General features: G+C 45.6%; 1 protein-coding gene, 1 long non-coding RNA gene and 3 other non-coding genes across 5 annotated transcripts; all 5 read left to right on the top strand.

Annotated features, from left to right (window-relative positions):
• Nucleotides 1–3,279: 3,279 nt before the first annotated feature.
• LOC136537932 (reticulon-like protein B8) lies at nt 3,280–5,736 on the top strand. The gene is made up of 6 exons (XM_066529910.1): nt 3,280–3,494; nt 4,333–4,534; nt 4,620–4,800; nt 4,873–5,014; nt 5,160–5,229; nt 5,381–5,736. The coding sequence occupies exons 2-6, from the start codon at nt 4,354–4,356 to the stop codon at nt 5,548–5,550; spliced, it is 744 nt and encodes a 247-aa protein (XP_066386007.1). The 5' UTR covers nt 3,280–3,494; nt 4,333–4,353; the 3' UTR covers nt 5,551–5,736.
• Nucleotides 5,737–7,618: 1,882 nt separating this feature from the next.
• LOC136537931 (uncharacterized) lies at nt 7,619–8,898 on the top strand. Its single transcript, XR_010779160.1, has 2 exons — nt 7,619–7,774; nt 8,620–8,898. It is a non-coding gene; the product is annotated as an uncharacterized lncRNA (long non-coding RNA).
• On the top strand, nt 7,932–8,019 carry LOC136541131 (small nucleolar RNA SNOR75). The gene has a single exon (XR_010780227.1). It is a non-coding gene; the product is annotated as a small nucleolar RNA SNOR75 (small nucleolar RNA).
• Nucleotides 8,102–8,173, top strand: LOC136541038 (small nucleolar RNA Z105). Its single transcript, XR_010780145.1, has one exon. It is a non-coding gene; the product is annotated as a small nucleolar RNA Z105 (small nucleolar RNA).
• On the top strand, nt 8,413–8,485 carry LOC136541142 (small nucleolar RNA SNORD18). The gene has a single exon (XR_010780237.1). It is a non-coding gene; the product is annotated as a small nucleolar RNA SNORD18 (small nucleolar RNA).
• Nucleotides 8,899–17,277: the final 8,379 nt, after the last annotated feature.

The raw sequence follows: 17,277 nt of genomic DNA, 5'->3' as shown, positions 1-17,277 counted from the left end.
TCCATGTACTATGAGAAAGCAAGTTCATGATTATTAGTTAATGAGACATGAGGGATTGCATATGGAATGGTCTCATATTTGAAGCTTGCTAAATTAAAATAAAAAAGATAACAATACATATGAATGGATGATTCAACACAAGATGTGACTTGATGGCTTGAGATGGTGAAGATACCAAGGAAAGGCTTCGAGGTACTAAGCAAGGGTGAAGGGCAAGCGACGGCTTGGCGGCCGAAGAACCTAGCTAGGGTGAAGAAGAAAGTACTTGCATTTAGTTGAGGTACTAATCAAGCTAAGATGGTCATATTGATGTGAAGGATCAAATCTATAATGAAGTATTTGATGGAAGTGACTTGATACATTTGGGATTATTCAAACTTGATGAATGGAATCAAGTCACATGCTCAAGATGGCTATGCTCAAGTGAAAAGATCAACATCAACATTTTAGCACCCTTACTTGATGAAGATTGGAAGTGACGGCATCAATTCAAAAAGAATAACTCAAGTGGTACAAATTCATATTTCCGTTTATCTTGAGTTTAATACGTATGCCGTACTATTAAGAGGGATGCATCATGTTGATAGATAATGTCTCATAAGTGCTCAAGCCAACCCATGTGAGTTTTGAGAATTTGAGCGACAAAAAGGGCTAACTGATTTGCTGCTGGTCTGGCAATACCGGACGTGTCCGGTATTCATACCGGACGTGTCCGGTATTTGTCCAGCAGATGTAAAATTGTTGTTCTCGGGTTGGTTAGTCGGGAGTTCCGACGTAGGTCGGGAGTTCCGACGGTCGGGAGTCCCGGCATGGGTCGGGAGTTCCGACGTGGTGCACTTCGACCGACTTGGAGGGTTCACTGTCCTGGTCATACCGGACGTGTCCGGTATTCATACCGGACGTGTCCGGTATGGATGACCAGAAGCCAGCGGCTAGTTTTCAAAAGCCGTGAGGGTCGGGAGTTCCGACGTAAGTCGGGAGTTCCGACACCTCACTAACTTTAACTCAGTTACATGTTTTTCAAAATTACTGAGGGTCGGGGGTTCCGACTTGAGTCGGGAGTTCCGACGGTCGGAAGTCCCGGCATTCTTCGGGAGTTCCGACGCCTCACAACATCACTGTAACTTAGTTACCGTTGGCGCAGTGTGAGTCATACCGGACGTGTCCGGTATGCATACCGGACGTGTCCGGTATTGCAACGGCTATAAAACGGCTAGTTTTTCAAGGGGGCTATAAATACCCCCAAGCCTCCACCTTTGGAGGCTGCTGATTCTGCTGAGATAGACACACGTTTTTGAGCCTTGCCAACTCTCCTAAACCCTCTCTTAGTGAGTGTGTGATTCAAATTGCAAAATCAATTTGTGGGTTAAGAGAGAATTTGAAAAAGAGAGCAAGCCACCACTTGAGCACTTGTGCATATTGTCAATCTCGTGATTCGCATTTGTTACTCTTGGACTCTTCGGTCCTAGACGGCTAGGCGTCGCCGGAGAGCAACCAAGAGATTGTGGTTGCTTCGGAAAGTTTGTAACGGTCGATTCCGCCGCCTCGGAATCAAATTAGTGGAAGGAGGAAAAGGAGTTGGAAAAGACTCCGGCTAGAGTGACCTTCGTGGTACCCTCTAGGGCTGACCTTCGCTGGGTCGCCCGCAGCCCCCTCAACGGAGAGTAGGACTCGAACGAGTCCGAACTTCGGTAAAACAAATATCGTGTCTTAATTCGCATTTCATTTGATATTTGTGTTGCTTTAGCTGTGCTGCAGGTTCTCTGTGTATATTGTCATCTCCATTAGGTGCCTGCAGTTTGGTTTGAAGATAGAAATCGAAAGGAGCAAGTTCGGGGCTGATCTGCAGAAATCGTGTATACCGGACACGTCCGGTATTCATACCGGACACGTCCGGTATTTCCTGCCTGCACTGAAAATATTTATTCTCTGTTCTAACTTGGTGTTGCAGGGTTGTAGCTTCTAGATATATTCTTTATACCTTGTTTACTTTGTGGCTAACTTGTGAGGGGTGGTAGTACTCTTGATTTGGAGTTTCCATTTTGGAAACTCCCATTTCTAATTGTTTCCGCATTTAAAGGTGTTAATTTTCAGAAACGCCTATTCACCCCCCTCTAGGCGGCATCCTAGGTCCTTTCACCGAGGCAGGTCGCGGATGGCCGCCGTGGCGTTCTGCAGCTTGTGCGCGAGGAGGAGGTGGGTAGCTATAGGGCGGAGAAGCAGGTGAACAACGGGGAAGAAGAAGGCCGCGTCCACGCCGCGCGTGTGCATAGTCGCGTTGCGTCCGCGCGTGTGCGAGGAACAGGAGGTGGCGGCGGCTGCGTCTTTTGGATGGGAATGGGAAGGGAGTTAGGGTTATGAGGATAAGAGTATATATTTGATTGGAGAGTTAGGGTGCGGGCTGGGCTCTTAGCAGGCCGGCTGGACGGGCCGCGCTCTATGGACCAGGTCGTGCCGTGCCAGCCCACGTGCCTGAGTAGCGGCCTAGGCACGGCCTGCTCCACTAAGCCAGGCTAGCCTGGGCCCGCTGACCATCGGGCCGTGCCGTGCTTGGGTCAGGTCAAAATTATATGTTTCGTGCGGGGCCGTCGTGCCTCGGGCTACACGGACATTTACAGTGGTGGCCTGGTGGAATTGGGAACTTCAAGTAGGCATGGCAACGGGGCGGATTCGGATCGGGTGGAGTCTTTGTGCACCCGAATCCGAAACCCAAAATCGAAACCCAAAACAGCACTGAACGCCGATTCGGGTGATAATACGTCCCCAAAACCGAACACGCGGATACCCGAAACCGAATGGATACCCGAAACCCGCTTTGTATGGCAACGTAGTATAAGAAATAAGGACTTTCTATAAACATATGCATGATATATATACATATATTCAAATGTATAAACAAAAGACAACAAATAATAAATATTTTCATGAGTCAACTTAGAATAAATTTAATAATATAAGTAAATAAGTTATTATTAGCATATTATAAAACATGAGTTTTAATTCCAAATGATTTATTTCGGATATCCACGGGTGAAAAACCAAACCCGAAACCAAATCCAATTGGTTTTGGGGCCCCGAACCCGAAAACCGTGGGTGAGAAATCATCCCTGAACCTGAACCCACAAGACCCGAAATCCGCGGATATCCGACCTGAAACCGCCCCGTTGCCATCCTTGACTTCAAGGGTCGGGTCGCAGGATGGGCCCGCATGCCAGTGACGCACCAGTCGAACCGCATTCACACGACCCGCCCCGCCGCTCCGGCCCCGTCCTTCCTCCTCCCGGAGTTGTCGAGTTGAGAATCAATTGCTACTTGCTAGTACGATTTCTTCTCTCCCCAAGCGGCCAAAGCCACCAACCACAACCAGCCCCTTTTTCATTTCATCCACGCTGCTCGTGCTCGGCTGCTCGCTGCCTGCTTCTCGCGATCGTCTCGGGACTCCAGAGTGCTGGCTGGCTCTCCGCCTGTTCGTGTCGTCGCTGCTCCTTTCCCCGGTACAGTCTGTGTCTTGGTAGTTCAAGCGGCGATGTGGAATCTGAAGGGATTTTCTCTTTACATGCTTCTTTTTCCAGTGAAAGATGGAGTTGGGGGTTGGGGCCCTGACTTTGGGTTAGTTTCCTTCTGTGGAATTTTTGCATCTCCTTGTTTTTCTTTGGGAGGCATTTAGGTGGTTTTGGGCATGGTGCGATGAATCTTGGGGTTTTATTTATGAAGCAAAGAGATGGAGAGCTCACCGAGGAGTTCTCGGCCTGATTCTCTCCTGGCTGGAGAAATACATTATCTTGCCTGTTTTCTTTGGTGAGGAACCGCCAAATCGGTCAGTGTTGGTCTTTAAGTGCTCTGATGATTGAAGGGCGCTGTTTCGGTTAATGCTTATCTACTGGAAATGTTACTGTCGTCCTGTCCAAGATTCTTTTTTTTTCCTTGTTGGAGATTGGATTTGAAACTGTAACTGGCTTGTAGCATATTTTAAACGTATATTGCAGCAACTGAATTCAACAGAAAGTTTTGCTAAATTATGTGCTTCACAGCTTCACTAGATAATCCAGGTGTATTATGTTATTGTCAAGATTCAGGAAGGTGTACAACTATTTCAGTCAATCGATTTTAGGAACTGGGGCTACTAGTAGAAAATGTCTGAATATCTAGTTCCATTTAATTCTTTCTGTTGGTCTAGCATTTTCTTAAATTCATATGTTTGATCCTGTTCCACTGGCCTTTCTTCTCATGTGCCCCTAAACTCCTTATGGCTGTATTCTGTTTGTTCTCTCTGTTTTTCCATGTTTTGGATATGATGGACCATATTGTCTGACTTACCTTCATACTTTCCAGTGAGCTTAAAATATACACAGGATGTCGGAACGTTCTGAGAGTGCAACTGAAAAGATTATGAGCAGCATCATGGATACCATTGCTGACAACCTTCCTAAGCAGAAGTCTGGGCATTTTGATCCAGGTTCAGTCTCTGACAAAGTGAAGAACAAGCTGTTTGGTCGTCAGAAGACCTTGCATGGAGTTCTGGGTGGTGGAAAACGTATGTGGTCTGCTTATTGGTATATAAGGAGTATGTTGAAATTTGCTTGGTGGGCATTACTGATGTGTTCTATCTGTGATTGTAGCTGCTGATGTGCTGTTATGGAGGAACAAGAAGATATCATCGAGTGTTCTGGCTCTTGCAACAGCTATTTGGGTTTTCTTTGAGTGGCTTGACTACCACTTTCTGACAATTGTTTCGTTTGCCCTTGTTCTTGGAATGGTTGTCCAGTTTGTCTGGTCCAACTTCTCAAACATGCTAAGCGGGTATGGAATATGTAAAGCATTTGAGCAGTATCTCCGCTGACACAATAATTTGAAATCTTTTTCTACGTCTAGATCTCCTTCTCAGGTGCCCCGAGTTGAATTGCCTGATGAGTTATTTGTGAACATTGCCGTTGCAATCGGTGCCCAAGTAAACAAGTTCCTGTGCTTCCTTCAGGATGTGTCTTGTGAAAGAAACTTGAAGCATTTTGCAGTGGTAAGTGAAACTTTTCTATGTTAATCTATTTAAATAGATATGATTGACACATTTCTGATTTTGTTGAATGTCATTTATAAGCATTCCTATTCTATCTGTCTGTCTTAGACAGACATTTTAATTGTGGTGCTATGTTTTCTTTCAGGCGATTGTCGGACTGTGGGCTGCTGCAGTGATTGGAAGTTGGTGCAATTTCCTGACAGTCATATATATCGGTAAGAGGCCTGTAATTTCCATTCTTGTCAGCCACGATTTCACATTTTCGGCAATTGCCACAGAGAAACAATACCCTATTCCTATTTAATGAAAGCACACATTTCAGCATATGCGGTAGTACTGACAAAGTTGTTGGATTACTTGGAACAGGGTTTGTTTGTGTTCACACACTTCCTGTGCTCTATGAGAAGTACGAAGACCAAGTCGATGATTTCCTCTACAGCCTTCTTGGTCTGTTGCGAGATCAGTATCAGAAGCTTGACCAAGGCGTCTTGAGCAAGATTCCCAAGGGGAACATGAAGGCTAAGAAGAACGAGTAATTTAGCAGCTGGTTTCTCATGAATGAATTGAATGGGTTGGTGAACTGATGTTGTGCCCTCTTGTGCATCGCAGACTTGCGTCAATTGTTACTTAAGCTGTGTGCCATTCTGAACATGGGTGCTAGTTCATTGCCCACCGGGTTTAAAGCTATTAAGCTGCAATGCATGTTGTCCACTATTCAAGTTCTTCGACTCTTAAATTTCTGATCCTATCACTTGTGGCCTTGTGGGATATTGACACCGCACTGCTCAAGTAATGAAGTGTGCCCATAATTCATTTCTGAAAACTGAAAGTTTCGGAGAGCCTACTTTTCCTCTGTTTCTAAAGAGTCTGCCATTTCAAGCTCAATCTGCAAGGATAAGTTCTGGCATATGTATTATATGACTCATATTCATTGTTTTGCAATTCAATAAATTTACACTTTCACAGAGTTAAAACCTTGCTGCTGTGACCTTCAACAACTACATGATGACTGTACAAACTGAACTGCCACGTTGTCTGAAAAATGGAAATACCCAGTAGAGGAAATTGTGAATTAAGATGCATTGACAGGTTGGGATGACAGAAGACATTAAACATGAGCGAATTTTAATCTCCGGACTCCACAGAGTTGATCTGCGTTGATTATGAATTCTAAGTGCTAAACCAAGTAGTTTAAACTTAGGTGATATAGATGTTGCACGCGTCCGGCGTGCAGGAGCAGTCAAAACTACGAGATCATTCAGTAAATCGGAATGCAGGTCACCACGATCCAACCAAACTGCTCTCCAGCCATGCTATAAAAACTCGCATTGCTCGCTCATGCGTCTCATCACCAGCCATTTCACCGGCGCAAGCAAAGAAAGCCATCAAGAAGCAGCCATGGAGCAGAAGCCGTCGTCCCTCCGACTCGTCGGCCTCCTCGCCATCGCCACGCTCTGCGCCAGCCCGGGCCACGGCATGCGCCTTCTGAACGACGCCAACGGGGGCCTGGAGTTCTCCTTCGGCTCCAAGGCGGCCGCGGCGGGGGCCGAGACCGAGCCGCTGGACCCATCCCTGGGCGATGACTACGAGAGCGAGAACGAGATCAACCACGTGGAGTTCGAGCCGGAGCTCGGCAGCGCGGCGCCGTACCCGTACGCCGCGGCCGCGGCGCCAGACCCCGCCGCCGCCGCTGCGGGGCCCGCCACGGAGCCTGTGACTGTGAGGGCCCGGAACGCCGCGACCGCCGCCGGCAGCCGCAGCATGAAGTGGTGGCTGCCGCCGTCGACCATGCCGTCGTTCCCGCTGTTCCCGAACCCCGGCGGCATGCCCGCCATCCCGGGGCTCCCGCTGCCCGGCATGCCGTTCCACCCCATCGGCAGCTGGGCCGCGCCCGCGCCTCCCGCCCCGTCGCAGCCGGCGCCTCCTGCCGCAGAGGGCGCGAGCACGAACGCCAACAACGACCCCAACGCGAGCGGAGGTGGCGTCAACTGACCAAGGCTTGCTGCTTGCTTACGCTGCGACGCTGCTACTAGAGCTCACCATTCCGTCTTCAGTTTTTATTACTACTACTCGTAATCGTGATTGATATCATGTACGTAGTTTGAAGCATGAACTCGTAATCGTATGTGTTTGTTGCTCAAACACATGGGAAATGCGCACAAGCTTTTACGTTTGGTATATTGTTTTGTTTGAATTGAATTGAAGAGAACCGCACCTGCCATGCTTCTCTACCGCTACAAATAGTTACTGTGCTGTTACAGTCAACATACATATACGGATCTTGTATGTTCCAAGATGGTACATAAGTTAATCACTGATCAATGAAATTTGCGAAGCTCTCAGTCTCAGCAGTGTTCTTTCTCTTCTGTTTTTTGAAACTTCAGCAGTGGATTTTGTGGCTGGGAAACAAATAAAAAAAGAAAGGCAAACGGCACGTATTGCATCATATTGAGCCCTGACTCAGATAAGGCCCATTTGGCCCGATACTCCGGCCTATTCGGATACGGAGCCCACGAACGAAGCCCTAATCCTCCGTTCCAAACTCCACGCACCGGCAGATCTCAGCCGTCCACGAGGGCATCAAGGCTAGGGTTTTCGCTTCCACCCAGGACCCCTGTCTCTATAAATCGGAAGCGAGAGGAGCCGCCGCCACCGATCCTGGTCCGTCCCCAACTCGCCAGTTCCCCAGCCCGCCGCAAGCAGAGACAGAGGGAGCTCGTGCGCGCGCTCCGCCCCCCTGCCGACGCGATGAGGGCCAAGGTTTGTCTTCACTTCACTCTCCTTCGTTGCGATGTTCATTCCATACTGATGAGATGAAATCCGTGTCCTAGGTAGTTTTGCAGAGCTAGTAATGTTTAGGGTTTGGCTGTGTGCTGTGGCATTCGTGCTTGCTAGAGTCTTGGTGACGCTATGATGTTCTCTATGATGACCAAACACAGATGACGAGTCCGATCTAATCCATTCCATCAAACCATGGGGACAGTCGAGGCATTTGTCTGAGAGAACACTAGTCTGTTGAAAATTTTCGTTTTCGCTGCTGCTCTGTTACAGGTTTTAGATTATTTTTTAGCGGTTCTTTCTGCAGTACTGGCATAATGAGGAAAAACTAACTAGATTTGTCTGATCTAATTGATGAGAAATACCTCCTACTCATTCTGAATGCCATTTCACTGCATGTTACTAATATTATCCTACTGTTTATTTGCTGGTTACACAAAGTCTTGGTTGTATAAGACAGACTGAGATTTCCCTAAAAAAGGACTGAGATTATGTGCTGATTACATACTATTTCTGGTTGAATGGTTCTTGCAAATTCATTCGTTCAAGAGGCATAGACTAGTTCATGTGATGATTAACACTCTATTGCTGCAAGTTAACTGTTTGGTCTTTACGATGTTGGGATGTGATGAAGAACCATTGGTCCGTGTTTCTGATCATCAGTGATGAGTAACACTCCATAATTCTGATCCCTGACAAATTGCATAGTCTTTAGTCTGGTCTTGTTCAGTTTAATATTTTTATTTCAGATGAGACTGTTTCATGTTAAAATATAAGCATTTTACAATGTGGGTGAACTGATTCATCGTGTCCCATTTGATGTGCAGTGGAAGAAGAAGAGAATGAGGAGGCTCAAGAGGAAGCGCCGAAAGATGAGGCAGAGATCAAAGTAGGCGCATCTTGGGGCTGAGGAAGGGGAGCTTCACCTGCGCCATGGTTGTTTTGCTGTAGATGTAGGCGATGTAAACCATCCTTGGTCTTGGTTAGCTCGTTTAAGAGTCTGTCCTTGGTCTGAGACTGGGTTTATTGTAATGTGAGGATAATCATATGTTGCTCTGTGACTGATGTTAATGCAGTTAATGAAATCCCTGGCACTCGAATATTGAGATTCCTGGCACTCATATATTAGCGTAGCCCTGTTGCTCAAGTCTTGTGGATTGAAAGCTTTTCACATGTGCAGAGATCTTTCCTCCTGTGCATTGCTCTTTTGCCGGTTATTGAATAGTGTAGTGTTGTAGTGTTTGGTAAAATTTATTAGTGTTGTAGTGTTTGGTAAAATTTATTTATTTGGATGCTGTTCTGCTGATGGTTTTTTGTGACTGATAAGCTGGCTGATGCTGTTTTGTTGTGAGAGAAAAACACTATACCATGGCTGACAAGTAAGCGCACAGGACGCAACGTCTTTGTAGTAAACGAACTTGTGATGTTTTCTTTTTGTGTTGTCAGCATTTGTGATTTTTGAAATTGCCATTTGTGTCTTTGAAGCGATTGAAACGGAGAAATTGACAGTTTAGTGGCGGTGGCTCTTGAAATCATTGAAGCCTTCAGTGAACCTGTAGCGGTGACTTGTGAGTTACAAAACGGTGCCTGCCAACAGACACCAATTCATCGATGATCTCATCCAATTAGATGTGCAATTAGGATTAGGATTAGCATAGCAGTTAATCTTATCACCAAGGGGCCTGTCCTTTGATGAACGGTTGTCTCTTGGAGACACCCCCTCAAATGTATATAATCCCCTTTACATATCAATGAAAAAGCAATTGTTCCTAAATCATTGTTCATTTTCATTCACTTTTAACACGTTATCAACACTTTTGCTCTTCTGGACAAGCGAAAGAGAACGATGATGACACCCGTGAACGCCCATCGGTAAGCATGGCAAGGATCGACTTACTGTCACATGTTGTTCGTCAACTGTTCTTCGCCCTTCGCCACATCGGTAGAGTTCGCCGTGGCCCGATCCGCCACCACAGCCACCATGGACAACGCCGCAGCGTCTTCGAGCGCCTTGGGCCTCGTGTTCGTCGCAACATTGCCCATGGTCATGGCCATGGTCCTTTCGGCTGCCTCTTCGACTCCGCTGTTCGTGGCTTCCGTTCCAATGCAGTTCCTCGCCGCCGATGGACTCCTGTTCGTGGCCACCATGCTTCTCCGTGCGATCTTCGTCTGCAGAGCCAGCCACCATCTCCTTGCCTTGGCTTGGACGGTGCTGGCCCCAGCAACGCTGCGCCTCTAGCGGTTGAAGCCCCGGTGCCACCAGTCATGGAAGCCCTGGCGCCGCCCGTTGATGAAGTGGTTGCCGAGCCCGTCGCTATACCCGCGTATGTCCCCATGGAGCCGATGTTGCCGGCACCGTCACCGCCTCGCTTCTGGTGAGACTTCTGCAAGGAGTTCACCTCGACCCCGCACACGCTCGAGTACTCATACTCGCTGCCGACGCCCACACCAGCCTCTCTGACTCCAGTGGCGACAGGCAACGGCGTCCCCCCGCTCGATCCATGGTTTCTGAACACGTGGGCTGCTCCCACGCTTGACGCCGTGAAGATTGAGGAAGAGGAGGATGTGGTGACCGGCCTCGACATCGGCAACATCTTCAACAGCGCGCGCGAGGTCTGGTGTCTCGCCATACTTCTTCCTCGACAGGGCCAGACCCTCGGCTCCTCCTCCAGCGGCGACCCCGCCAACGGCACCTCCTCCGCCCGCGACACACACGAAGGCTGCGGCCCGCATGAAGGAGAAGGCCCTCCCGGCGATGACTCCATCTCAGGCAGAGGGCACCGCGACCACCCCACCAACGCTCCGACGCCTCTTCGGCCGTAGGGTGGCGGCGGTTGACCGGCGCCCCGGCATCCGCACAGGCTCCTGGAACCCGGCGGCCCTTGGTCTCCCGAGCGCGGAGGTCCTCAATATGGTGCTGGGTGGCGGCGGCTTCTACTCCCCCGATGAGGGGGAGTTCTCCTCGAACTAAAGACCAACAGCAACGGTGGCATAGTGGAGTGCGATGGCAAGGTGGTTTGCGGCGGCGGCTGCTTTTTACAAGGCAGCGGCGGCGAGCAATTAGGGTTGAAAACCCTAACTGCCACCCGACCCCCCCCTTTTTATGGGCTACGCGCGCGTCAATGGACCGGCCCAAGGCCAGTGCCCTGCCCTCCTCCACTCCCTACGCCTGCCCGAATGGGCCAAGCTGGGCCCAAAATCGAAAATGGGTTCAATCCCATTTCAATGGCCTGGCTGGCTCCTTATCTTATTTTTATTTAATTTCAGCATTAATTCGTCAATGACTATGTTAGTCTCTTATAATTATGTGTTGTAAAATTAAGTACTCTTATGTTTAGTCGCTGACTTTAAATATAGTTGTACTTGTGATATTTTATCATTGTAAAATATCCATTTATGATATTATTCAAAGTATTTGTCCCTGTATGTATGGCAAATCCAATAAAATAATATCCTTGTTATTACGACCATGATCTTGCAAATTATTTATTCATTAATCATTTTTGCAATCAATCATTTTATTTAAGCCCCTTTTATGCTTTTTGACTTTAAAGCACTACGCGCTTAAATAATGGATGCGACATTTTATGTATATTTTCTCATCAATTGTATAACGCGCATGTTCCCTATTTGTTTGTTGGCCATACACAAGGTAGCACCATTGTTGCTACTGCGGGATCTACACTAAGTAAACACTTAGTGACTATCCTCAACGTGCGTACCCAACATCACAAATGAGAACATTTGGTCTACATTTTTTCACAAAGATGACTACCGTTAATTCACATTCCTATTGGCCATACACAAGGTAGCACCATAGTTGCTATTGTGGGATCTACACTAAGTCTACAACTTAGTGACTATCCTCAACGTACGTACCCAATTCGTTTACGAATTGACTAAGGTCTACATCATTCTTGATGACTACCTTAAGACGTGTTTATACAACTTGCATAATTACTTAGCATCTACTGTTAATACAGACTATGCCCAATTTGAGGTCTACACTTTTATGGTGACTACCTCCATTATTTCATTATGCACATGAGATCTTTACAACATTAATAATACAAGATTTATCTTGTCTCTATTTTGCATCCCATAATTACAACACACCACAACATTTTAATAACTTAAAATGTTTTGATGGTTTACCTCATGTAGGATCAATGACCGTCAAAGAGTTTGATTTGCTTGCTCTAGACGGCCACAATTATCCCACATGGGCTGTGGACGTAAAGGTTAGTCTTGCGTCCCGTAGACTTCATCGAGCTGTGTTACCACCCGAAGAGGGTGTTGCACCACTTGAAGATCAACATGTATACACGGCCCTATATCTCATTAGGAGCCATATTCATCCTGACCTGAAGGCTGAATACTTGTTGAAAGAGAACCCACAAAATCTATGGAATTCTCTTAAGCAACGCTATGAACAACAAAAGGCACTTGTCCTACCTGCGGCCAACTATAAGTGGACGCAACTTCGCTTACAGGATTTCAAAACTGTGAGTGATTACAACCATGCTGTTCATAGGATTTGCTCAAAGTTGCAATTCTGCGAGAAAGAACCTACAGATGCGGATAAAATAGAAAAGACTCTGTCTACTATGCTTCCCTCTGAAAGGATTCTTCAACAACAATACCGTGAAAGGCGTTTCTAGGTTTATTCTGAGCTTATACGAATTTTACTTGAGGCCGAAAAACATTATGAACTTATGGTTTGGAATAATCAGCAACGCCCTGTAGGGTCTGCTCCATTGCGTGAAGTACATGCCTACACTCAGAATAAACCCAAATTTGATGGTGGATTTTCTAAGACCCATCCTCTGGGAAATTCTAAGAAAGGTAAAAAACAACGCAGAGCGCAATAAGAAATCCCAAACTCGTGTTTCCAACAAGGATAAGAACATTCCCAAACATAGGAATGACAAACCTATATGTCAGAAGTGTGGTTGTTATAACCATATTACAAAGAAATATCGTACCCCAAGTCATCTTGTTGATCTCTACTTAAAGTCTGTGGGTCGCGGACGTGCTGCACCAGGACAGAAGTATGGAGCCCACTTCAACATTCGACCTGACACCACCAGGAATGAGGCTGATTGTTCACAGCAAGTTCCAATGGAACCAAGCAGCAACAACATACGAGGCGGCGATGATCTTGCTGATACGGGGAATATGATCGTGGAATATGCATCCAACGACATATTTGGAGACTTTGAATAGACTCTCAATCCCTTAGATTCCTATGTCTTTATGTCCTAGTGATTATAATAGTTAAAATAATTTATGTCCTATATGTTGTAAATATTTAATAATGTCATCACTATTTAGTTTGAATATCCAATAAATGTATTGTACACATTTGATATTCAATAAATAAAGTATGTATTCTATATATCATCAAAGAGATTTATATCAAATTCTTTATTTATATATAGTCTCTACGGGGGTCAATCTGATGGAGGAGGAATTATGCCTAGTGGACAGTGGTACCACTAATTCTATACTTAGAGAAACAAAATATTTCCAAACTCTTACAAAAAGACAAGGAAATGTTTTGACAATCGCCGGGCGCGATGCTACAATAGTTGACTCTGGTTGTGCTACTATTGTACTCCCCATGGGTACCCAAATTACAATTGAGGATGCATTATTGTATCCCGATTCAAAGCGCACCTTGTTAAGTTAGAGAGATATCCGTCAAAATGGTTTCCATATAGAAACCCGTGATGACAACAATGAGGAAATTCTCCTTGTTACTAAAAATAGCAGATATGGCAAACGAATTATTGAGAAAATTCCCTCTTTTCCGTCCGGGTTGTACTACACATACATCAAACCCGTACCGCATATTGCGTACAAGGTAATTTTTTAGAATGTTGACACATTCAAAATTTGGCATGAACGCCTTGGCCATCCTGGTATAGGGATGATGCGAAAAATTATCAGCAATTCTAAAGGCCATAAGTTAAATACTGCTAAATTACCAAAATCTTTAGATTTTATGTGCACTTCATGCGCTACAGGGAAATTGATCGTACGACCATAGCCCGTTAAGATCCAAAATGAGCCACTAAAATTTTTTGAACGCATTCAAGGAGATATTTGTGGCCCCATACAACCAACATCTGGACCATTTAGGTACTTCATGGTTCTAATAGATGCATCTACCGGATGGTCTCATGTGTGTCTTTTGTCCACACGTAACCATACATTTGCAAAAATTATTGCTCAAGTTATTAGACTTAGAGCACATCATCCTGAACATCAAATTCAATCAATTCGAATGGACAATGCTACTGAATTTTCCTCAAAGGCTTTCAATGATTATTGTATGGCTTTGGGAATTCAAGTTCAGCACTCTGTCCCATATGTTCATACACAAAATGGTTTAGCAGAATCTCTTATTAAGAGAATTAAACTCATTGCAAGACCATTATTACAAAATTGCAACCTCCCAACTTTATGTTGGGGTCATGCAGTCTTACACGCTGCTGACTTAATTCAATTGCGACCAACTGCATATCATGTTGTCTCCCCATTGCAATTAGTACGTGGGAATATGCCAAATATTTCCCATCTGCGAAAATTCGGTTGCGCTGTATACGTACCGATCTCACTGCCTAAGCGTACTTCTATGGGCCCACATAGGAAACTTGGTATCTATGTGGGATATCAATCTCCATCAATTATCAACTACCTCGAGCCTCTTACAGGGGACTTATTCATGGCCTGATACGCTGACTGCATATTTAATGGGGACCATTTCCAGCATTAGGGGGAGATTTCAAGTACCAAAACAAATGCTAGGAAATCATCTGGAATGCCCAAGGCATTCCCCCCTCAGATCCACGTACTCTAGAGACTGAACAACAAGTTTAGAAAATCATAAACTTGCAACATATTGCAAATAATCTGCCAGAAACATTTACTGATTATAAGGGTGTTACTAAATCCTCTTATCATGCTCGCAATACGCCTAAAAGAGTGAAGGTACCAATAAAAACCATTCAACTCCCACTTCCAAAGAAGAGGGGAGAAGTACGGCCGCTCCTAAGGATAATGCTACAAGTAAGCGTCTGAAGATATCAAGGGCTAAATCCTCCAAATCAGTAAATCCAAGCCAACCTCAAGTTGGTAGACACCCAATAGTGGACAAAAATCCAACATCAGGACTAAATCCACAACCCGGATCAACGGTGCATCCAAATTCTGATCCTGGGATATCAGAACACCCTGACTCCATAATTTTGGGAAATGTTGAGTCAAATAATGGGGTGAAAGAAATTTCCATCAATTACATAGATTCTGGAGAATCATATGATCATAAGACTACTATTGTCGACATATACTTCTCCACAACAATTGCAAAAATATTTCTCAATGATCCAGATCCCAAGACCATGGCAGAGTGCAAAAAGCGCTCGAACTGGGCTCAATGGAAAGAAGCAATTTAAGCTGAGATAGCTTCGCTCACTAGAAGAGGGGTATTCACATCTGCAATACCTACACCTTCTAAAGTCTTTCCTGTAGGCTTTAAATGGGTTTTCATCTGGAAACAGAATGAGAACAATGAGGTGGTGAGATATAAAGCGAGGCTAGTAGCACAAGGGTTCACGCAGAGACCCGACATTGATTACAATAAAACCTATTCTCTAGTAATGAGTGGAATTACTTTCCAATACTTAATATCATTGGCAGTTCAAAATCATCTATCTATGTAGTTGATGGATGTGGTGACAGCATATCTATATGTGTCACTTGATTCGGACATATACATGAAGGTTCCCGATAGAATCCAAATTCTGAATCCAAACGCAAATCGCAACATGTATTGTGTAAAACTACAAAGTCATTATATGGCTTGAAGTAGTCGGGACGAATGTGGTACAACCGACTGATGGAATTCCTTCTAAAGAAAGGATACACTAACAATGATGATTGCCCATGTGTTTTCATTAAGAAATCTCGAACGAGATTTTGTATTATATCCGTGTATGTTGATGATTTAAATACCATTGGTAGCCCAAAGGATATAGAAGAAGCACGCAAACATCTAAAGACGGAATTCGAGATGAAGGATTTGAGTAAGACCAAGTATTGCCTAGGCTTACAACTTAAGCACCGTTGAAGGGGAACGTGACGCCTAAGAGGGGGGTGAATTAGGCAACTTAAAATTCTAACTCTAAACTATGACATCTTTTTTCTAACCTTAGCAAAACCTATACAAAAGACAAACTATCTAAGTGTGTAACTACGGTTTTACTAATGTGTTGCTATCTCTACCACAAAAGGAGTAATGCAATCAATGTAAATACAGAAGCTAAAGAGCAAGGTAGAGATATGCAAACTCCCGTCGATGACTTTGGTATTTTTATTGAGGTATCAAAAAGCGTGCAAGCTTTCTCCTAGTCCTCATTAGAGCCCCTCGTAAGGAATCCCTCACAAGGGCCAAGCTCCTAGTCGAGTAACTCCGTGGATAGCCTTGGGCCTTCCCCACACGCAAGTGGGTCTCTGACGTGCCTTCAGGCAAGCCTCTCCCAGGATGCTCCCCGCCATCTTCACTATCAAGCTTCTGGCCGAAATGCCGCGGGCCTTGTTCCCTCCGGTACACTGGTGGCGGCCACACCATAAACGCGATTGGTGTGATCTCGCAAGACTACAATCCCCTCCAATATACAACAATGGTGCGCGCAAGCACCGAGTGGTAAGAGATATGCAAACCTCACTAAATACTAGGCCTAAACCTAGAGCAAGCGCATAAGCAGTGGTCTAATCAACCTAAGCACTTCACAAAGCACCTATGCTAATCACCTAATAAAACACTAAGCACTATACAAGTGGAGATCACTAAAATGGTGTATCAACACCCTTGGTATGTTTCTTCAGCTCCACACACCTCATTTGGCTGATTGGGGGTTGTATTTATAAGCCCCACTGAGAAAGTAGTCCGTTGGAGACGAAGTCCCGCTTTTCTGCTACTGACCGGACGCCAAAGTCGTCTTGATCGGACGCGTCCGGTCATCCCGACCATTGGAGCCGTGATCAACTGATCGGACGCTGCCAGCGTCCGGTCACTTGCCACCAAACAAGTTCGGTCGTAGTTTCATCGCTCTGGAACCTCTCTGTACTCGATCGGACTCTGCTATCCTATGTCCGGTCGATTTGCCGCCAGCGTCCGGTCCAGTGTACGGTCGCTGCTGATGATGCCTGTTGCCGAGCCTCTTGATCGGAGGATCCGGTTGCTTTCCTCCAGCGACCGGTCCAGCGTCCGGTCACTTCTGTGAGCTCGTTTCTTTTCGATCTTGCGTATGGCTTGGTTCCTATCTTGGTGCTTAGACTTTGCTTGATATCTTAGGTCTTCTCTTGTGCTCCTAGGGTCTTGCTTATGGTGTTGATCATCGGATCATCATGTTGCCTTCGTCCAAGTCACGTCTTGCACCCTATTGAACTACAAAACAAACACTTGCGAATTCTTTAGT

Source organism: Miscanthus floridulus, chromosome 2 (genome assembly GCF_019320115.1).
Source record: "Miscanthus floridulus cultivar M001 chromosome 2, ASM1932011v1, whole genome shotgun sequence".
Taxonomy (NCBI): Eukaryota; Viridiplantae; Streptophyta; class Magnoliopsida; order Poales; family Poaceae; genus Miscanthus; species Miscanthus floridulus.
The sequence above is the reverse complement of the archived record's forward strand: the minus strand, read 5'-3'. Positions and strand labels throughout refer to the sequence as shown.